Consider the following 22667-nt stretch of genomic DNA (forward strand, 5'->3'; position numbering starts at 1 on the left):
CAGGGAGATAAGCTTAAACCTGTATTCCACCTACACGTATCATTTCTTTTTGCCTGCTGTGACAGAATCACAGAGCTGTTCATGACTGAAATGAAAGCAAAAAGGAATACTGTAACACTTTAACATTTTTTCATGCCACAACCATTTGTGTGCTTGGAGTCCACTGCATCAGATACATCTGAGCTCTAGCCCATAGAAGCCTTCATGTAACTGTTGGAATCCTGATAACTTTTTAAAAAACTGCTGCAATTCAAAAGAGTTAACACCCTGTAAACTGACTAAAGCTGGTTGGGAAACACTGAGAAAAGCTACCAAATTATACGTAGATGGCCATAATAACCATAAAAGTACTTTTTTCCCTTGAACTCAGCCTAGAGATCAGTCAGATGCACAATGCCATTTTATCTCATTGTCACTTAGAAAAAATTTCTGAAGTCCCTTCTGTTCTTTCCCTTTCATGGCTCTCATATCTGGACCTTTTTTTATCAACATCTGCTGCTACTTCAGGAGATTCTGAAAGGAGGAGCACCAAGATTTGCCAAAGAATTGGTGCACCTGAAACCCTGAAACACAAAGACCCATCAAAAAATCTGTTCCAGCTTCCCAGTAGAAGGTTGTTGCTGGCAGAAAGAAAAAAAAAGAGAGAGAAAAGCACCCACAGAGATCTCTGCTGGGACAATAAGCAGTACCAGACAGTGTCTTCATCCTCTTGGTGTTGGCAGCTTTGTAATCGGATTCATAACCAATGAATTAGCTACCTACACCAAAGGCCATGCCACCAAATCTGGGTGCTGTTACATGTCAGTTCCATACTTGAAGACTTTCAAACATTAATAATCACATTCCGGAGCATAATCCACCAGCAAAATCAACAACTGCATGTATATATGCATTCTCTGTTGTGGCCCTCACCTTACAAATAAGCCTGCTTGATGAGGCCAGGAAGGCTCCTCACTTTCGGCAAACTATGCAAAACAACCATTCAAAATAGCTTTTTACACAGCTAATGGGGCTTTATGATAATAAGGTGGTTCAGAGAGATGCTTGCATAAATGCTTAGAGACTGGGGACTGTGCTACTGTGTATAGCTCTTGCTGAAAGTAGGTTTCTGCTCTGCAATTTTTGAACCGTTTAGCGTATCATGTTAATATTTAGGCTTTGCTTCAGCTTTGTTTCAGTTTTCTGGTTCAATTTCTACAATCCAAATCCTATTGCACTTTTACTTGAAACTCCATCCTGTGGATTATATTGATTTAGTCTGTATAATCCACCTTGAGTCCCAGTGAGAAAGATGGACTATAAATAACATAAATAAATAAAATGAAAATAAGCACTACTGACTATCTCAATAGCAAGAAAGTGCTAAAGATTTGAAAACCAGATTTTGTCACCCTTGTTTTTAAATAATTTTAACAGGGCTTTTCTTAGACTGTAGTGTTAGAAAATGCAGGGGAAATGTAGACAGGGACTTAAGTCAGCACTTTAATTAATGCTGACAATGTAAACACATCAAAAGTAAAGAAGCCAAATCAGCTCTTGTCCAGAACCAGAATTGAGAAAACAAAGCAAAATAAAATTGTGCTCAAACAGGTCAGCAATTAAATTTCAAAGAAAACTTACAGCTAAAGTGATTTTGCCTAAAATTTCCTCTGGAATAACGTCATCTAATACACTATATACATATTTGTAAAATTTATCAAACGAGGTAGACATGAGCTCCATACAGATCCAACAGTCACCCTAAAAAAAGACAGAAAAAGGGGGGGAAGTCTTTATCACTATAGAACTGAAATATGCAATTAGAGAATTCAGTGTGACATCTTCTTGAATTATGACAGAAACAGAGGTCAGACAAAGCAATGCAATTTTCCACTGGTGCAACTCTCATCTTACTAGTAGGCAGAGGCGCCATGACATTTTGCATACAATTGATATACAGGCTGCCGGACAAAACATTATGTTTGTACTCCCATCAAATGGCAACTGTTCAAATTAAAAGGTTATATAATACTTATATATTACACCACCTTACACCAACAATGTTTTGTCATGGCCAGAATCAACTGGCTGTCGTGGGTTTGCCGGCCAGCCATCAATGCAGGAGAAATGTTAAGAGCAGCAACTGTCAAACTATGGCCATACAGCCCAGAAAAACCACAACAGTCATTTACACCAACAGCTGTCACTTTAGAAATCATTTTAATATAATTTCTTGAACCTTTCTTCTTTCCTTTCTTTATTCTATAACCTGGTCTCAACAACAACAACCTTTATTTGGCATTTAAAAATAGGTTCTAGAGCATTGCTATAACCTGGTCTTGCCTTCTCTTATGAGTTGCCAAACAAATCAATTGGTATTAGACCAAGTCTAACTTTATCATCTGTTCCTTGAAATTCCCCAGTCTCTGCCATTAACTTTATGTAATCAAGCGATAAATAGTGGGTAGCATTCTGCAATTTGTACGCATTTATATTACACAGCAGTTGTTTTCACGTTAACTGGACTACAAGCACATGGTCATTACTGACCCATGGGGCAAGCTCCCATCATGACATTTGCTATGGCTGATTCTGCATGGGCAGAAAACAGCGGTGTGAAAACGGTGTGAAAACAGTATAAACCCTTTTACACCGTTTTCACACTGCTATTTTTGGCCCATGCGGAATCAGCCTATGTTTATGGGTTGGTTTGCCCCCAGTAAGCTGGGTACTACACTTTACCCCCAGTAAACTGGGTATTAATTTTATTGACCTCAGAAGGATGGAAGGTTGTCAACCTTGAGAAAGCCACTTGAAACCGACTGTCGGGATCAAACTCAGGTTGTGAGCAGAGCTTTGGCAGCAGTACTGCTGCTTACCACTCTGTGCACTGGGGCTCCTAATAGTAACTGAACCTTCCTGAGAAAGATAAATTGTCCAGTTCTGACAATTCTCTGTAATGTGCATGGATTCTATGGTACATGTTCAGGGGGGTTTTGGAAAGCAGAAGACAGAACACATGAAAACCACTGCTTTGCAGCATCAGAACATAATAAATGTTTACAGAACAATCACAACAGATCCTTTTTTTAAAATGAAGGCTCACTACAGACAAAACAGTTTGGATCCCACATCATGGGGCCCTACAGTAGGAAATGGGCAACTTTTTGCTCTCCCGACCCCAGTCTTCTGTATTGCACAAACTTGTGCCCCTGTGAACAGCAATAAGGATTGGTGGAAGTCTGCAGTGGGGTGCAGGGTGTGTGGGCAAAAATGGGCCCAATCTTGTAGCAAACTTAAGTGCCTTTCATGAGTTGAAAATGAGTACAGGACCCAACCCAATGTTTCTTGATCTATAAATCATGGCTAAGAAACAGGGAATGCCTATTTTACTTGCATGTTACTTCCACACTAGACAGTTGACAACCATCTTCCCTTCAGTTAATGTATTGCATTACCCCCTAAAAGTCTTGAAACACATTATCTAAATCATCTGGCACAATAAGCAGGTTATGAATGCCCACCTCTCTAAAGAGTGCACCATAAAACTGAACAATATATGGGCAGTCACTACTTCGCATAACTACATCCAGATCCATCAAAAGCTGTTTCTGTTCCTTTTCATCTACCGTTGACCGAATTCTCTGAAAAGGTAAAAAGGGAAGAGATATTATAATCACCTTAGAAGGTAACAATAGGCTGCTGTAGAGAATGAAAACATACAATAAATTGATATTTATATCAACTGGAAATATTCTCAACTGGGAAAAATTCCCAGTCAACCAAAGAATTTCAACAAAAAGAAATGCAACTAGTTGCCCGAAATTAAACAAGATGAACACATTGTAACAATTAAAGTGAGAAAAACCCAGGGACAATGTGATTCTTATGAAGGCACAATGAGCACTCTCTCTTTTTAAGAAGCTTTTAACACTGAATACTCCCTCTAGTATATAGGTATAAGGTCCACTTGCTGACAGACCAATGGGAAGTTACGTTACAGTATAATATTTCATTCCCATTTCACGTCCTACACTGATTAGGGGGAAGAAGCATCAAGATATTAATAGCTAAAGTAGATAAATATTCTCATGTCCCAAGAATGTCAAAGACCATGCAGATGTCCTGCACCCTCTTGCTTCAAATGTTGCTCCCGCTTCGTAACAGCTATACATATCTTCCACTGCTGCCAAACAGAATCAAGTGACTGATAAATGACTTGCCACAAAGTACTACAGAGTCCCTTAACTTAGTCAGCTGAATAACCTTTGTAATATGTTAAAATACTGGGGAACTGCAGTGATCTACACAAGAGAGTAAAACAAGCTAGATTTCTATGGGTCTTTTAAGACAACATATTCGTAAACAAAAAGCAATCCACTGCACACAAATATTTTCATTACCTATCAAGCTAGAAATTCATTTTTCAATAACATTTATATTAAGGTACGGAAGCAGTTTATAAAGGTGTTGGGTGTAATAAAAACAAAGATGCTGTCTGTCACTGCAGGGGAGAAAGGCCAGGCTGCAAGCAATTCCATATCACTAGAAAGCATGCAGCCTTGACCATGTCTTGGTTGGCAGCACCCTCTGCAGCCAAGGCTGTGAAATACTTTGTGTTCTAACTAATGCAGCTTTTCTATCTAGTTTGTTTGTTCAGCACCCGAGTTTTGAATTTTTGAAAATTTAGGAGAGCAATCACCACTGAATCTTTTGTAGCACAAGAAACAGACCAACTCTCTCTCTCTCTCTCTCTCCCTCTCTCTGATGAACATCAGTTCTTGCTGATGGTTGTGTAATATGCTTTGAAAGGCAGCAGGGATACAAGCAACTTTTAACTCTACAATTTTACATAGAAATATAAACTGATGTAGACAGGTACAGAATTGGTTTTTGCTAAAAAGAACAAGATCTCAATGTTTAACATGTATTTTCTGCCATGGACCTTAAGAGTCTAAAGCAAATTCTCAGCTCACTTTCCCTTTTAGATTCAGGGAAAATCATGCCACTGATTGATGACAACAGGAACACAGACAAAAACTATTACTGAATTATAAAGGTTCAACATATAAAAAACAAAAGCATAAAATCACAATATACTTGACATGTTTCCTCTTCTTTAGGAAAATGTGAAGCATAAAATTCCAGTAAAAACTAACTTCAGTAATAATTGTAAGAGGGATGAAAACTATTTTGGCAGCAGCTACAGGCAGCAATATACCACCTCTCACTGAAAATGCTGGAGATTTGTAATATATTTGGTCACTGACTGTAAATAAAGTCTTCTTCTTCTTCACTGAAAATGCTCTCTTGTCCCAGAGTGTGATTTTATGGTAAAAGTGTTTATATTGTTATCATGTAACACAATCTGGCAGTACAGTCACTCCCTTCCTTTTTCGTAAAACTTTAGTCTGTCTGGTCCCCAGGTATAGAGGAGCCAATCTAATCAGAGATTAAATTCTTGAAACTGCATACACTTGAACTAGAAGGCACTACTGTAGTGGAAACTTTTAACTTCATTTTAATGTTCTAACGATTCTATCCCAAAAAGGTAAACAGTTCACAGCACTGCAGCACCTTTACTCTCTAAAGAATCTTACAAATGCTGCCCACAGAGATATAAATAAGCCTCTTAACACAATTATGCTTTTGGGCAGCTATGAAGAAGGTACAGCTGTGCAACAGTGGGTGAAGTGAGCAGATGGCTCAGGAGGACAAGAAAGCAAGCTATGGAATTGGTTCTGGTGGGTTTTCCGGGCTGTATGGATGTGGTCTGGTGGATCTTGTTCCTAATGTTTCGCCTGCATCTGTGGCTGGCATCTTTAGAGGTGTATCACAGAGGGAAGTCTGTTACATACTGTGTCTGTTACACATAGCCCGGAAAACCCACCAGAACCAGTTGAATCCGGCCGTGAAAGCCTTCAACAAGCTATGGAATGTTTCATCTCCATGTCATTGGTTAGAATCCATCTGACATAAACAGCATGATAGCTTCGTAGCTGATCCATCTTCAAGAAATCAGATCATACACACACACACATATGTACACTTCTGTAGCAACAAATGTCTGCTTTTATGGTTCTTTATACAGGGATTCTGAATGTTGGAAGTGACAGAAATATACCAAAGTCTGCCACTCTATGTTATGTGGAAGTCTGGTTTATACAAGCAAGAGAATGAAATAGTAAAATGCAGAGGTGGTAGAATGGATTGCATCATATCAAGAGAACAGGATATATGAATTTAATAAATCCTGCAAACAAAAAATCAGCACAGAAAACTAAGGGGGATAGAAACCTTTTCCCAACTATGCTAGGTTCCTATTTGTCAGTTTGTTTTTAATGTTAAGGAGTATTCAAAACTCGGATTCACCATCTGTGGTGTAGCATCATGCAATGTATTCTGCCATCTCACCATTCTAGCACCTTATTCTTCTACATGTATAAACCAAGCAAAATTACAATATTAGACATACAGTGGAACCTCGGTTTTCACCAATAATCCATCAGGCGACGCTCAGCGAAAACCAAAGCCAGCAAAAACTGAAGTTACGCCGTTTGCGCATGCGCTACACAAACAGCGTAGCAAATTTATGTAAAAAGCGTAAATTTATGCAAGCGGTGTAGCCAAAAACAGAGGTGCCCGGTGAAAACCGAGGCAAAAAAACGGCCAGGGGCGACCGGCAAAAACCGAAACCAGCGAAAACCAAAGGAGATAATTACCGAGGTTCCACTGTAGAAAAAAAATGTGATTTGACCTCAATTGAAGTCGCAGGATAGAAATCTTCTGGGAAAACTAGAACATAAAATGTATTTCACATTCCAGAATACAGTTACAAAGCTCTTCAACAGTTTGCTTAGTCAGCTATGGGTGAGGACATTCTCCATGGGGGCAATGACCAAAAATAATTTTTATTTGTTTATTTGTTTGTTTGTTTGCATTTATTCCCTGCCCTTTACTGCAGGGTAATTCTAAAATGTATCTGCAAGTACATCATTTTCCATCAAACTTGCCTTTTTTGAGCATCTCCTAACCTTGTAATACCAAAACTGCACACGTTCCAAGGGATTCTAACTTTCCCTACTCAGTAGTGCATTTAACTATTCCTAGTTTTTGAACTTTCATTGAACCTTCTATGTAAGAGAATTCCTTTCCTGTGTATTACTTGGAAAATCCATATTTCCGTCTTCAAAATACCACTATTCTTTGATTTCTAGATTCTTGATAAACACCTAGGACTTGCCACAGGCCATCTCAGAAGTAATTTATACTTTTGTTTTCTCATCAGAATTCTTCTGATTTTTCTGAGCTAACTTTTACCTTACTGCACATCTGGTTCACCTTCTCATTTGTAGAGAATTCTGTCTTTCGAACGTCAGAATTTCAAGCTTTTATTTTTTCAGTCCATCATCTGATATTTCTGCTTTTTCCCTAGAACTGCTTTAATCATACAAGTGTGCCAGTATTCTAGACAAGACTAAGTTGTTCAGAAAAGGTGCTGTATCCAGTCTCCTCAAAGACAAAGACAAAAGGAAGATGAGCAAGATAAGTGAAGGTTGAGGCATCCTGGCAGCAGACCCAGGAGTGTAGGTTCTTAGACATTAGCAGAAAATAAACAAGAGAAAGGGGCCCTCCAAACTGACAGAAAGTGAATGAAGGGAAGAGCTAATGTGGTATAGCAGCTAAGAGTGTGAGACTACGATCCGGGACAGCAAGGTTCAGGTATCCATTAAGCCATATAGGTCACGGGGTGACTTTGGGCCAGTTATGCTTTCTCAGGCTAACCAACCTCACAGGATTGTTGTGGGGGAGAGGAGGGTGCTGCACAAGGTTTTTGGAGAAAAGGCAGAACAAAAATATACTAAAAAAAATTGAACTGAACCCAATGGGAATGTGCTGAAACAATCTACCTACCATGTGAAATCTATGAACTCCAGACGTTCTGGAGCCTCTATTTAAGTGCTCTTTGAGATCCTATACAAATAATGGGCAACATATATATAAAGAGAGGAGCTAAGTCAAAGCATGCCGTAAGTGAGCAACTGAGATATGCACACACTAATAACATGAAAATTCCAAAACATATTCCAACTTTGACACCACAGCAAATCTGCTAACAAGGCATTAAAGCACAAAAAAATACCCATAGGCAGTCAAATAGATACCCTTCCTCTCAGAATTCACCTATACTCATTCCCTTTGACAAAGTATTCTGAAGCGCCTCAGTTCCTGCCAAGACAACTCTGACTGACAGGACATGCAAGCTACTTGCCCTGACAGTATCCATCAAACATATGGGGGAAAACCAAGTGCCAATCAATAAATGTCCACGACAGCTGCTATTCTGATCTCCGTTCCCCTTCCACCCCAACAACAACTTCATGAGCGTCATAAAATATCAAACTGTTTACATCAAGGCCAAGATGATAGAAAGGTTGGATAGTTTCTAATATTCACTGTGTCTACTTTTATTTCAGAAGGATAGGGCTATCATTGACTTCTAAGAAAGTGACAAAAATGCAGGGGTATGCCAGTGCATCAGTTGTTTAATTATCTTATGGCAGCAATTGTATGATAATTTGCTGAATAGGCTTCCCAAATGTAAGAATCAAAATTTCCAGGTCTAAAAGAATGCTTACCATTTTTATTCAAACATACACACTAATAAAACATTTTAGCACTTCCTGGCATAGCTGGTGTTGTGCCCTCTTTTTTTTAAAGGCTGAACCAATAACTCCCAACAGGTAGCAAGAAGGTAAAGTGCAAAAAGTGTGGCAAGCAGGAGTGCTCAGCACATTATATGCATATTTTAGGTGTGTGTCTCAGATGGCTGGAACATAAACTTGAAAACACAAAGGGTGACTCTGGCACCTGTCGGCTCTATGTGTTTCCACTGCATTTGTGTTTCCACTGCATTTACTCCAGGCAGTTTTGGAAGAAGCCAGCTGACATGAAAAATGTAGAGCAATCTATTCCCAATGCAGCTTCTTGTTAAGTGTATCTGCAATAGCAAATCTGGGTTGACGATCTTTTAATGGTGGAAGGCTCCCCAGACTGGAACTCAACACTACAGTAATACACCCAATACACAACCACAATGCTTTTGTTGGAGAAAACTAGGGTGAAGAACATTTAAGATATCCATGAGCATTTTGGTCAAACTCTCTTCCACTTCTGTCATACCTGAGGACTAGCAGCACATGGGTTGTGAAAAACGTGTTTCAATTTCCAAGGGCTACACACTTACTACAAAGGAAAGTGCAGGAAAACAAACCTAGGCCCTTTCCGCACACGTGCGGAAACGCACCTCCATCGGCATGAATTATGCCGGTCGAGGCTCGGGGACCGTTCGCACGCTAGCATGTGAGCGGCCCCAACTTTCCCCTCAGCCAGAGAGGCTCACCCCCCTCCATTCACCATCCCATCCAGCGTCGCTCTGGAGGGTTGCAGGGACCCGTCCATGCTGCCCTCCAACCTCCAGGGGTCGGAGGGCAGCGTGGACGGGTCTCTGCAGCCCTCCAGAGCGACGCTGGATGGGACAGTGAGTGGAAGGGAGGGGGAAAGCGGCGTCTTCCCGCTGATGCAGTTCACACCATGCTGATGGGAAGACGGCACTTTGCAAAAACCTCACTCGTTGAGCGAGGTTAAAAGCGGCGCCTTCATGCCTCTCCCAGGCGGCCAGGATGGCGCTGCTATGAATAACAGCATAGGAATGGCGTTTTTGCTGTCCCTGGGTCGCTGTATTTTGCGTGTGCGGAAAGGGCCCTAGAGCAAGCAGGATGCAATGCAGACAGTAGTGCTTGCTGGGTTGAGCATGTGGCTCATTTTTGCCATAACACCAAGTAATGTTGGTAGCACAGTGTTTTACAAGAACAACACCCTCTTCCCTGGTGGTCATTATGTAGTAATTATTTTTATTTTTAAACTGAAACAGCTAACATAAACATTAAGTATTAGAATTAATAATTATGGATAATTTTCCTACAGATGGAAATGGCAGGTGACACCAACCTCAACCCACAATGGAGTATCAAGTCATACAAGTTATAATAATACTGCACAGTATTACTAAGGACAGAGTTTACATTTGGTCTAGCATACAAGCGTTTTAGGGAAAAGAACAGACTGCATTTCAAATATGTGGAGTTGCAGAAAAATGCTGAATGAAAATTCCTAGAAACTCAAGATCCAGCAACCTAGGCAGGTGGTCAGGAAAACTATCGTCACCAAGTTCTCTCTTCAGCACACACCTTATATTCCCCACCCCCACCCCCAAGTTAAATACTGCAGCAAGGCTTAAGCTGCAAAAAGGTTAAAATTCGAATCATTCCAGAGAAGACTCTAAGCTGTGAAAAAGTATTTCCTACCAGCTGGATTTGAATCAGCCACCTAGACTAAATTCAAATGTCACCAACACAGTCCAGTTTGTTAGAGACAAGAATGAGCCGAGCTTATTCTTGCCTTGCAAGTTCCCTCCTCCCCTCAAGCATACTGTTGAGACAGAAGATTTCCCAGTCTGAAAGAAACCACAGTTTGTTGTAGCATCTGAGTGTGGGTGCTTTAACAAACTGCAGTTTAGTTCTTGCCTCCAAACTGGAGTTTGAAACTATTCCAGTTTGAAAGCAAGAAACCAACCGCAATTTGTCACAACAAACTATGGTTGCTTTCAAACTAAAAACTCTTTAATTGGCATTCCACATACAAGGAGGAAAAGAGGAATGGCAATGATGCATATGACCTCAACAATACATCTGGTTCACTCTTGTCACAAACCAGTTTCTTCATAGCATCTAAATATGTACCCAACATGTACCTCAAATCCTCATATCGTTACAACTTTTCAAACCCTACGTATGCTGATATCTGTGAGCATGTGTGTATTTGTTTTGATAAGGAAATATGTTTCTAAAAGATATTTTCTGTTACATTTTACATAACGCATCAGATAAGCCATTAACACACAATACTGTCAGCCAATACAGCCCTTAAAGAGAAAAAAGAAAGCAAAAAAACCCACAATTGCTGTGTGCTAGATGGATGAACATTACATTCTCCACCATGCTGTTCCTGTTGTTGGAAGTACAAACATAATTATGGGCATCACCTACTTTAACAGCCATAATTTGCCCACTTGGTTTGTGGACCATTTTGTTGACAGAACCATAAGCGCCTCGTCCAATTTCTCCAAGGTCTTTCAAGTCCTCTGCAGTAAAATCCCAATGCTGTTCAGGAGAAATCTTCAATTTTCCTGATGATTCAATGCTGTGTGTTCTCAGTCTCTCTCTGTCAAAAAATTTGGGAAGGAATTTTTCCACATTTTATAAGATTTTTAGACTTTTCTATTTTCAGCAGCATTGATTACAAGCATTTATACAGAGGAGTGTACAAAAGGCTAATGCAAAAATATAAGCTCCAGGAAAGACCTAGACAGGACAGAGGGAAAGAAGTTGGGGCCAGATCCACTCAAGGTAACTAAATTCTCTTAGATGGTACACAATGTCTTACATTACAACAATATCATTTTCATTTTTAGGGTTGCTTATAAATTTCCTTCACAAAACTATGTAGATTCCTAGCAGAATGACAGTACTAGCTATGCTAGGAAATGTGTGACAGCTCAGTGTCTAGGCTGATGATAAACCACTTCCCCCTTTTTATGACAATGTAGTTATTGATAATTCCATAAAGAAAATCTCCACTTGTGATGGCTGTTTTTTTTTAAAGAGGGCTTATCAATCTTAATGGAAAATTGGAACAAAGCATAATCTCTTCTGTTAACTTCAAAAAAAATGTGCAAAGCTAATATATTTGGTGGTATTTGTGAAGTAAAATACAATTCATTAGTAAAGAAGCTATATAGCTGCTGATGCTTCTATTTATTATTAAGAATGTAGAATTTTTCTGTGGCACAAATGTGAGATAAAGATCACTTTTTACCATTTTGGGCAAACAGATAACAGATTTCCACAGTTGTGTTACAGTTCTTTCTACTGACAAGGGAGTCTGTGTGAGAAGCACAAAGTATTTCTACTTTGACAAATGTTAAAGACTTCAGTATCTTTCACATTAATCTTCCTAGTCACTATTGGCATTACTGGACGATGACTGAAGAGGCTGAAATCCTACAACATATTTACTCGAAGGCAAGTTCTAAAGAGCTCAACAGGCCTCTGGAAAGTATGCAAGTGACGGAACTATTAAGACTGTTACTTCAAACCAGCATTAACAATCTGTAAGTCCTCCAGTTCCCAGTTCAGAAATGCTTCAGCGGTGTCATTTTTATAACCTTTTCTCCCTATTTTAAATAATTAAGATCAAAGAAAGAGGTAATTAAACTATATACATTGGATATTTGTAAATTAACAATGAACTGTACTGATAATAAAAATATGGAATGCTTATTTGAAAAACTCTACTTAAAACAAAAATGTGCACAAAAAATCCAATTAAACAGCTCCAGGTTCAGAAATGCTTCAGATTTCCTCAATTCCAATTCTGAACCTCCAAATTCAGGAAAACCCTCTCCTGGTCTACGGAATTCAGTTTCTGTATTTTATCTGTTCCATCCTAGCAGAGTTTCGTTCTTCTATATTCAATGAAGTCAGTGGGCTTAGAAGGGTGTAATTCTGCTTAGAATAACACTGCAGGTTTGCCAGTTCCTGAGATGCACTCTCTCCCCTAGTACAGTTTCAAATTACACAGGTTAGATATGGAGACAATACAATACTGAGCTAAAATGCTAACTTTATTTCTAAATTTCCCCCCCCTCAAATGCATATTTACAACAAAGTGGGCTTTTTTCACTAAAATGTGTATAAAGAGGAAAAGAAAGAAAAAGGTGTGTAAAGGTGAAACAACCAAAACAACAACAACAAATCAATTTGAGCTCAGTCACTTGAAGTCACTAAGAATAATTTGCTTTGGAAATAGTATCACACTGATAATAAGAACTAATTACTTCTATGCTACCGTCACATCACAGCCTTTCCATGACATTAAAACCTCCCACATTTTTAGAAGAAGCCTCATAAATAGCAAATTCCAGTTAAAAAATAAAACTTCTAGGGAACAGGATATTCCTAACTTTACCAGAAGGCACAGTGAAATCCTACTGATGTCTTTGCCCCACCCAGCCATAGGAATGAATGCGTCTAAGTTTCACAATGAAGACAATGCATTGGATCTTATAAACCACAGGCATGAGGAATTTCCGGAAGAAGATCTTCCTCTCCTTTTCCTTCCCCAGAGTCATGACCTCTGAAAAAAATAATGCTCAGGGTGTGGACACCCTCACAGACAAAATGCCACACAGCATGGGGATTAATGGAGGGTGCAATCATTTCTCTCCCTTCTCTACTACCTCCACATGGTGTTTTGTCAGCATGAGTGGCCCCACCCAACCTGCAACTAAGCTTTTAAGAGGTCATACAGGGCTGTGTTCAGGAAGGTTTGTTTCTGCTGGCTCCTTGCATTTGTATTTCACAGCAGCCAATTCAGGAATGTGACAAAAACACAGCTCATCTCTGCCACCTACTGAGACAAACCAACCCTGCTTCTGGGACATACCGATATAAAAACTTACAGATCTGTGATGCCAGAAAATTCAAATAACCAACCCACATCACCCCATAAGTGGTGTGATAAAATGTACCAGCTGAATTTTTCATCTAAATATGTCCTGTTGTAATATAATCAACAGATTCAATAAACTACACTCTGCCAGTCAGAGACAGTTCAAGGGAAAAAAGAAGGAATCAAAATGACAAGTTCCAATTCTCACATTTATTGTCACATCCAAACCTAAATAGTACTGATTCCTAAAGTTACATTAAAGCAATCCTAAGCAGACTTGCTTTGAGTAAGCTGAATGAATGGGACTTATTTCTGAGTAACCATGAACTGGTTTGCATTAAAAAAAAAACACTTTGGATCGGGAAGCTTCGCACCACATTACTATTTATCACTCTCCCGCTCTTACTACATAGTTGCAGCTCTCAGTCCTGCCATACCTACCTCCTCTGTGTTTAGAGAAAGGAAGCAAAAACCCACCTTCCACTTTCAAGAAGAGGTAGCTAGCTAAGGTAGATGCCAACAATGAGATGAGATGAGAAAACAAAATGAACATATAAAAAGCAGGACAGACTACAGAAGGTTATTGTGCTATATCCTCAGGCACTCCAGGCAAGGTCTTAAGAGGAGAATAATACAAGTAAGAAAATCATAGAAGTTGGGAAAATTTATGGAATCAAGCAGTTTAGTCAATTCATGGTTATGTGAATTACTTGCCAGAGAAATCACCAGTGAGGCAGTAGGTGATGTCAAGCTTTGCCTACAACCCTGGAAAATTACTGCCAATTTGATTTGACAACACTGACTGCAATAGGTCAAGAGTCTGATTAGGTATAAAGCAGTTGCATGCAGTTGCATGCAGAGGCGTAGCTGGACCATACTGCGCCCGGTGTGCACTCTGAGCCCCCCTCCCCTTTACCTTAGTTCAGCCTGAATGTGCTTGAGGCTGAAAATGGCCTGGTGGGTATTACACTTCCCTTGGAACTTGGATGATCTCCAGGGAAATGTAGTTCCCACCAGGCCATTTCCAGACTCAAGTGAACAGGCCGCTTTTCCAGCCTGGACTTTCAGACTGAACTAAGGTAAGTGGGGGGACGCCACGGGGGGGGGGGGGGTCCGCCCCCAGGCGTGCGCCTGGTGCAATGCACACCACCACCACCCACCCCCTGGTAGCTCTGCCTCTGGTTGCATGTGTATCAGATTTGGGCCAACTGTGTATATCATTTTACTAAGAGCCAGAATACTTGCTGCTTGTTACCATAAAAGCCTAAAAACCTTGTGAGTTATCAAGCAGGTATTGAAATGTAACTCACAGAGGTCTGACATACCCAATAAAAGACCAACTGTTATCACTGCAGATCTACAGTTGCCAAAAATTGACAAGCAACATCTAGCAGAGAACAAACATGTGTAAAACATTCTCAAAGACAAGGCAACAACACAAATCCATCAGTAGGTGACTAATGCTATAAAACACACAAATGGTAGGGCAAGATCCCAGTTCTGATCACATGGATTAGTATGGCTGGTTTGAGAATAAGAGGTATTATCATGTCAAAACAGCAGAAGCAGATCTAAATTCTATCATCAACCAGTACTTCCTGTTAGTATGGTCACCAGTACAACAGGGAGACTATATATGCTACATGCTAAATTATCATTTGCATTTTTGCACAGTGCAGCTGAAAGATGGCATAGGTTTTAGAGCACTGAAAAATTACAAAATAATACTATAGTACAAGAATGTAAAGCCATACTGCTTGGCTTGGCAGTAATCCAACTCTCATTTCAGTACTTCAACTGAACAGGAGTTCACTGAAACAAGTTCTAATTCCTTATCCGTTCATATGAAGACTGTGTACATGCTGTTGTTATAGCAGTACACTTAGAAAAAGGCAAGGGAATGATTAAGAATGATTTAAGTCTATAAGAAATAAACTTTTTAGAAGAAGAAGAAGAATTTGGATTTATACCCCACCTTTCTCTCCTATAAGGAGACTCAAGGCTTACAAGCTCCTTTCCCTTCCTCTTCCCACAACAGACATCTGGTGAGCTAGATGGGGCTGAAAGAGTTCTGAGAGAATGGTGACTAGCCCAAGGTCACCCAGGAGGAATGTAGAAGTGCGGAAACACATCTGGTTCATCAGATAAGCCTCTGCCACTTAGGTGGAGGAGTGGGGAATCAAACCTGGTTCTCCAGATTAGAATCCACCTGCTCTTAACCACTACACCATGTTGGCTCTCTTAAAAAGCCTTCACACTAAGGAGACAAAGGTTTAACAACAGAAATACCAATGATTTTTGAAAATTAGCCTTTCTTGCAATGTTTTTAATTGCTTACAGTGCTAAAATGTTTGCCATCATTTATATATCACAAGAGACAAGACAAACCTCTACTAAGGCTGCAGAAACATATATGACTGCCACCTTCAGCAATCAGAAGTGAGTGTTTCTTTTTGAGTAGACAAGGCAACAAGTAAAAGATCTTTGCCTTGCCAAAAAAGCTAACATCACACACACCCCAATCCTGCTTGATTATTTCTAAGTAATGCTAAACAGGTTTACTTGGAATCTTACTCAGGTTTTTTCAAGGAGTCTTATTCCTAAGTGACCTTAGGACTGCGCTGTAATTGCACTTTGTATTCTTGCTTTCTGTCTAATGCAACTGTTTATCTAGTATTCAGTAGTGATACAAGAGATAAAGGAGACATGATAGCAAATGGCAAAGACACTGTTGCAAATTCCACAAACAGAAGGAGAGAAACTGGTATGGGTTGGCGGTTAGAGGCCCAACTTGAAATTTATTCAGCTTAAAAAGGAATGCAATCATCTTTATTAAGGAGCTTCTGCGACAAAGTTTATACTTAAAATCAATATTATCAACCAGTTTATTAAAGTTCTGCGAAGGACACAAGTTTGCATTCAACAAAAATATTTTACGAATAGATGCCAATCTTGGAATATTTTTATGTGGATCTAATTATAAGCCTGAAACAGGCTACAAAAAAATTAGAGCTTGGTTTAAATATATCCTGTGGTGAAAAAAAAATCAGAGTATGAAGAACAATCCTCCACTATATGGGGCTGTTTGCAGTCTTGCTATTCCTCTGCACCATTTTATCTCATCACAGAGGAGTTTCTAACACGGTGCTGGGGCTCATAACAGAAAGAGAGGCATGCATGCCTAGTTTCTGGTGCTATGTTGCTAGCCCACAAGGCTGCAGGATGGCACAGGGAGAGAATTATTATTGTCGAGTTGCCTAGGCAACACAAATGCACTTTTCTAGCTTCCCGTGTAGTACTGAGAGCATGCAAGACTGTAGTTTAACCCAGATGAGAGTGCTAGCAGGAGGCCTATGCAATGCAATTTCACAGAGCATGGTACTGCAAAAGAAGGCCTTTGCAATGCCTTCCCCTGAGAGAACCTTAAAATACCCTTACAGCATTGATGAAAAAAGGGAGAAGAGGCTTCCAAATTCACACCCCACAAACAAGTTTTCAGAGTTTCCCAAGTTTACTGTAATACGTTTTTCTAATTAAGTTTAAACCACTGGATATCAGAGGATTCTTCAGAGTGGATAAACCTGGAAAGTTATTTCTGCTGTTTGGGTTCGAAACTTTAGGTCCATGCTATTATGAATGACAGCAGGGGAAACCATTTCATCTTAGGAAGAGGTAATATTTGTGGAGATGAAACAGTGCTGACAGAGTCAGCCAGATTGGGAAAATCCCATCACTTCCAACCATCCTCTTTCTATGGAGAAAGTAAGGAATCCCTTTGACTGAAATAGCACCTGGTCATTGGCTGCAGTCTTCCGATGGACTCCCACAATTAGGATCTCACAACCCTGATTGGACCTTTCATGCACTGAAAACCTACTCTTCCTTTCCCTGTGTGATAGTCAGAGAGCATACTCTAGGCATACATCCACTGGGGGAAAGAAAGCAAATGCTAGTTAACTGCAGTTTTCCAAGTAAGGGTGCACATCTCCCTTAACTGTTTTCTTTCTTAGAACCTACACTTTCATTTTTGTACCTTGCTACCTTCTAGAGAAGCTCGCAGCAGAATAAAGCTTTGTGTTCTCTAAGACTGTTTTGATTCCTGTCTGCAAAAGTTGCCATGCCCACATCACCAACAGCACAGTCCGATGGCCCTCCTGGCATCAAACTGGTGAGATGGTGAGTTTCTAGGAGGTGGCAGCAGCTGCCAAAAGGAATCCCCGCCTCCCCACACTTAAGAAAGTTGGGGAGCAATGAATGATCCTCAGAGAGAAAGTCAGGTTTCCCTAGGTCCCCCCAAAATCCTCTGGTCTCTGGGCAGCATTGTTCCTCACTCATCAACTTGCTTGCTGGTTGCACAAGCTGGGGGAGAGTCTAACCTGAAAGATGCCAGGGTGGGAAATGTTACACATACCACTTGAGTTATCTATATAGGCACAATGCCACCATAACAACAATCAGAAAGGCCTGGCAGGATTATTACAACTCGTCTTCATTTGGATCCTTATTTACATGTGGATCTAACTTTGTGGAAATAAAGTCCTGAAACCTGTGTTGCCCAAAAATAAGTCCAGTGGAAACAATGAACTGAGAGTAGAACTTTTTTGACTTCATTTAAAGCGGATTCCACATGGGCCAATGGTGAAAACGGAATAAAATGGTTAAAAAGAGTGCTGTTTTTGGCCCATGCGGAATCCGCCTAAGATATTCAATTTGTTACGCTGTAGATTTGCAAAAGATTGATTCCTTGCTTAAAAGAGTGAAATACATTCAATTACCACATTGTTAGTCTCAAAAATGCTGTCCTGAAATGTTGGGTGCCTCGGGATTCTCACAAATCCCTGACCTCAAACTTTTATTCTGAGGCCAGCTGAAATCTTACAAGAATTTATTTTAGAAGGTGTCAGAGCTGATATGGATTATTTGAAAGATGTGTGGGTTCACTGCAAAATCCTATATAGCTGCAGCATTTACCATGCTGCAAGTGCTAGAGGTGTGCTGGTTTCACATATTTGGGAGGCGCCTCATCACTGAATCTTTTAAGACTGATGCTGCTAGAATTTTTAGAATTAATCTGATCTAGTCATTCTGTGCCAGGAGATAACCAAAAATAACATGAATCAATTTACAGTAATCTGTACAAAAACTGATGCGCTTTGCATTGCATTAGAATGTCACTAGTGGCACAATGAACTGTATCAATCTTGATAACAATTCCCATGTCCACCTGGGAATTTTACACACTTCCAGTAGCATGGGCTATCTTTAAAATGTAGTGGCATTTAGTTCATATGAATAGAGTTTAACCATAAGATGTTACAATAACAAAGATGTCCTAAACAGTAGGCAAAACTGAGCTGCCACCTGCAACAATTTTGTTATACCTCCTCTAACTTCCTTTCCAAATGTAAGCATCCTTGGGCTAAAAGGGTGTGGGTTTTGTAAGGGTTAGTGCAAGCTAGCACCAAGCCACTATGAAAATTCTAATACTACTCTTCAAAAAACACTGCATTTCTAGAGACAATTAAAATCTTAAAGACAAACCATTAGGCCTGACAGATAAGAAGACAGCAATAACTTTTGTCACACAAAAATTAAATTGAATATATAGACAATATTTGATCATTACTTTTACAAATATTAACTTCTATGGAATGATAATTTTTCAAGGCACTATAAAAATGGTGTTGATGTCTTTTGTTCTGTTATGAAAATATTTGACAATGGGGCTAACAGACAATTACGCTTACTGTAGCCTGCTGGAAAGTTTCACGATCATCTCCGCTTCTCTCCTTTTGAAAGTGAACGGGGCAATGTGATTACTACCCATTGTTGCTTGTGTATCACTTCAGCCAGGGAAAGAGTTGTAAAAATGACAGGAAAACACAGTGCTGTTATCACATAACACAATAACACATACACACACAGTCAAAGAGAAGACAGACAGTCATTCAGGTAGTATAAGAAAAACAGGCATATTTCACTTCCTTGTTAAGGCTAGCCTACAGCTCATTGGCTGAGAAAGAAAGAAAAAGAAAGGATACAGTTTAGTAACCAACCTGTAAATCTTATCACAACCACTAATGCAGAATTTTGCGCACATGCAGTAGGTTACAATCCAAAGCGTTTTTACTTGGAAGTAAATTCCACTTAAATCAGTGGAACTTCTTTCTAAGTAACATCTAAGAGCAGCATATAAGACTTACTTTCAGATGAAATGCTTTCATTTATCATATTGATCACCTGCAATAAAGTTTCTAGCTGAATGTAACTAAACAGGAATACTCAGCTTCATGGGACAATTCACCATTTTCTTTACCACTGCCTGTTTTCCAGTGTGCTTGGATACAGGAAAATGTCTTACCTGAAAACTAGTGCTTATGTCTTGGATCCACTAATCAGAAGAACAATGCTCTATTACCTAGGATGGGGTAAATAGCAATCTTTCCCAGAACTGGAGGAGCAACAGAATAGCTTTTATTGTACACTTTGTGATTGCTTGAGGAATAAACAAAAGTTATGGGATCTGAACCTCGCAAATATTTCCAGGTAAGAAATCTCCTATGTTAACCCTGCTGAACTACACCATCAGTGGGAATGCAGAGGCAGAGGCAGGGCAAACAAGGAAAAGATCAAATGGCTTAATATATAAACAAACAAGAGGTCAAAACAGGATGACAGGGAAAAGGGACAAGTCATAATACCTTAAAACCAAGAGCCCTAAACTAGATAATCATACAGAGATCTCTATTGTGCTGCTTCTCTGCTTTGCTTCTATTTTGAATCATTCGGATAATTTCAGAAGCAAATATGGGTAAGGGCTCACAGCAAGGAATGGTGAAGTAAATACTTCTCATACTTCTAGAAGGGGCAGGTGGTTAGTGCAATGACAGTTCTTAGCAAAAAAAATTAAGATGCATAGCAAACCCAGACCTTAAGGATCTAACAGTTCACAATCAGTACACAACAGAAAGGCATAATGTCAGAGACAACTCCACAATCACAGCACAGTGTCTACAGTAAGTGTGTCAACATGCAGCCCGGGGGTCAGATCTGGCCCCTTGAGAGGGCTTATCAGGCCCACAAGCCAGCTGAGGATCCCTCCCACTGTGCTCGTCAATCTGGCCTGGGAGTCCCACTGCAGGGAAGTCCAGGCACCACCTCATTGCTGAGCTGGCCTGGTGAGCCCACTGCAGCAGCCACCCCTACCCATGCTGACCATCTCCCCCAGTGCCATTCTGGGCTGGTGAACCTGCTGGGGGCTCACCAGCTGAGGCAGCCACCCCACTCCCGAGCCCAGCCCAACCAAGTCACATTTCTGTCATATCTGGCCCTCATAACAAATGAGTTCAACACCTCTAGTCTACAGCAATATGTATTTGAAGGCAAGACTGATATGTTAGGGATGTTTACTGAATAGTGGAGAGGTGCTTACCAGCCACTAAGTATCATAATACTTCATCATTCTATTTTCCACCCCCACCCTCTGAAACATAATATACTGTAGTGGCTGCCACTGAAATAAGCCTAACATAGCAAATGTATATTCTTGTGCTTATCTAGATTTATAATGCATTCAGCTCTCTCACTTTCTTTCTGCAGGTAATAAGTCTGAATATTCTAATTCCTCTTGACTGCATTCTAATCCTCAAAACTGACAGAAAATTAATCAGAAGCTCAAGGGATAACCCACCAAATGCTTCCTTTGTCAATTGTACAGGCACAGGTACTTCTTAAGATGAATGCTGTTTTATAGTGGATATGATTCAATTACATCAACGTGCAATTTCCTCTTCTTTGACCACCCCCATGCTCCTCCACCTAATCTGGACCATTTGGTCTCTATTAAACCTGTTCACTCGGTCAACTAATGTCTCCCATCTTGTAGAACAGACTCCCTGAAGAGTTAAGAAGGTTACAGTATTTATGAAGTCCTGTGGGGCCATTTTATTTGCAGGAATTCTTAATAGAATTGCAAGTAACCTTCAGCCATAAGGGAAAAGCAGGGAACAAACTTTTGAATAAATAAATAAAATTATGATCTCAGGCAATGCCAGTCATTTGAGAAGTCTTCCACAGTCCTGTAGTCTTCCAAACACATTTATTTCTATCAAGTTCTGTGGTCTAGTGAGTGGTTTGAGATAAGCTGGTCCAACAGGCTGAACTAATAGCACTTCAACTACAATAACAGCCAGTGTAGTGTGCAGTGATGGAGTAGGATTTTGGAGACCCAGATTGAAATTCCAATTCTGCCACAGAAGCTTGCTGAATGACTTTGGATCTATCAGACACTGGACCTAACCTGCGTCGCAAAATTGTTGCTGTGAATATAAAATGGATGAGGGGAGACTGATGTAGTAAACTTCTTTGAGTCTCTGCTGGAGAGAAGAGAAGGCTATAAATCTCAAATAAATGAATATTCACAATTATGCATCTTCCTGAATGTATCGTGGATGTTTCTAAAAATGCTGTCTCTGCAAAGAACGGTTGATGGTGATTCAGGAAGGAAAGCTGTTGATGGTTCCAAACTTACTGGCTGCCTCCCTACTTGATTTCTCATTGTTATCGGCAAGAAAATTGAGATTTAAGAGCTAACACAGTACTAATGGTGGTCAAGAATCAAACAGAATTCTTTCTGATTGAATATAAATGCATCAAAATGGTGATCGCTTTGACATTGTTTGCATTTTTAAAAATGCACATGTCTTGCTTTGAAGAAATTTAACCAATTCTGAATTCTAATGAATGTCAGGTCTAGCAAGATCAACTTCAACTAAGGATCAAACCCAGTAAATAGGGTGGAGCTATCTAGAGAAGCCTCTTAGTTGGCCTCTAACTTTCAAGAAAGCCAGGCACGGGATTTCCTGACTCACTAGCAGGTGCTATGCAAGAAAGCTATGTTACAGCATAGAACAAACATGCTAGTTGAGAAAGGAACAAGTTTCATCGAAGTTATGGTGGTGTCAAAAACCCTTCTACTGGAATTCTTGCAGTCTGGAAGCAAAGCACTAAAGAAGAGGAAATATATTAGTTAAGTATGACACATGCTAACAGCCTCTTATAATTTTAAATATTTTTACGTATATCAATGTGTGTCTTGCTGATATATTTGTATGTGA

At 39.9% G+C, this 22667-nt stretch overlaps 1 protein-coding gene across 1 annotated transcript in view; it reads right to left on the bottom strand.

Annotated features, from left to right (window-relative positions):
• The window catches only part of MAP2K4 (mitogen-activated protein kinase kinase 4), a 66450-nt gene that overhangs the window by 18934 nt on the left and 24849 nt on the right, over positions 1-22667 (bottom strand). Inside the window, 3 exon segments of the mRNA XM_048488360.1 lie at positions 1621-1740; positions 3504-3623; positions 11088-11262. Coding sequence (XP_048344317.1) covers positions 1621-1740; positions 3504-3623; positions 11088-11262 — 415 coding nt within the window.

This window comes from Sphaerodactylus townsendi, linkage group LG03 (assembly GCF_021028975.2).
Source record: "Sphaerodactylus townsendi isolate TG3544 linkage group LG03, MPM_Stown_v2.3, whole genome shotgun sequence".
Taxonomy (NCBI): domain Eukaryota; kingdom Metazoa; phylum Chordata; class Lepidosauria; order Squamata; family Sphaerodactylidae; genus Sphaerodactylus; species Sphaerodactylus townsendi.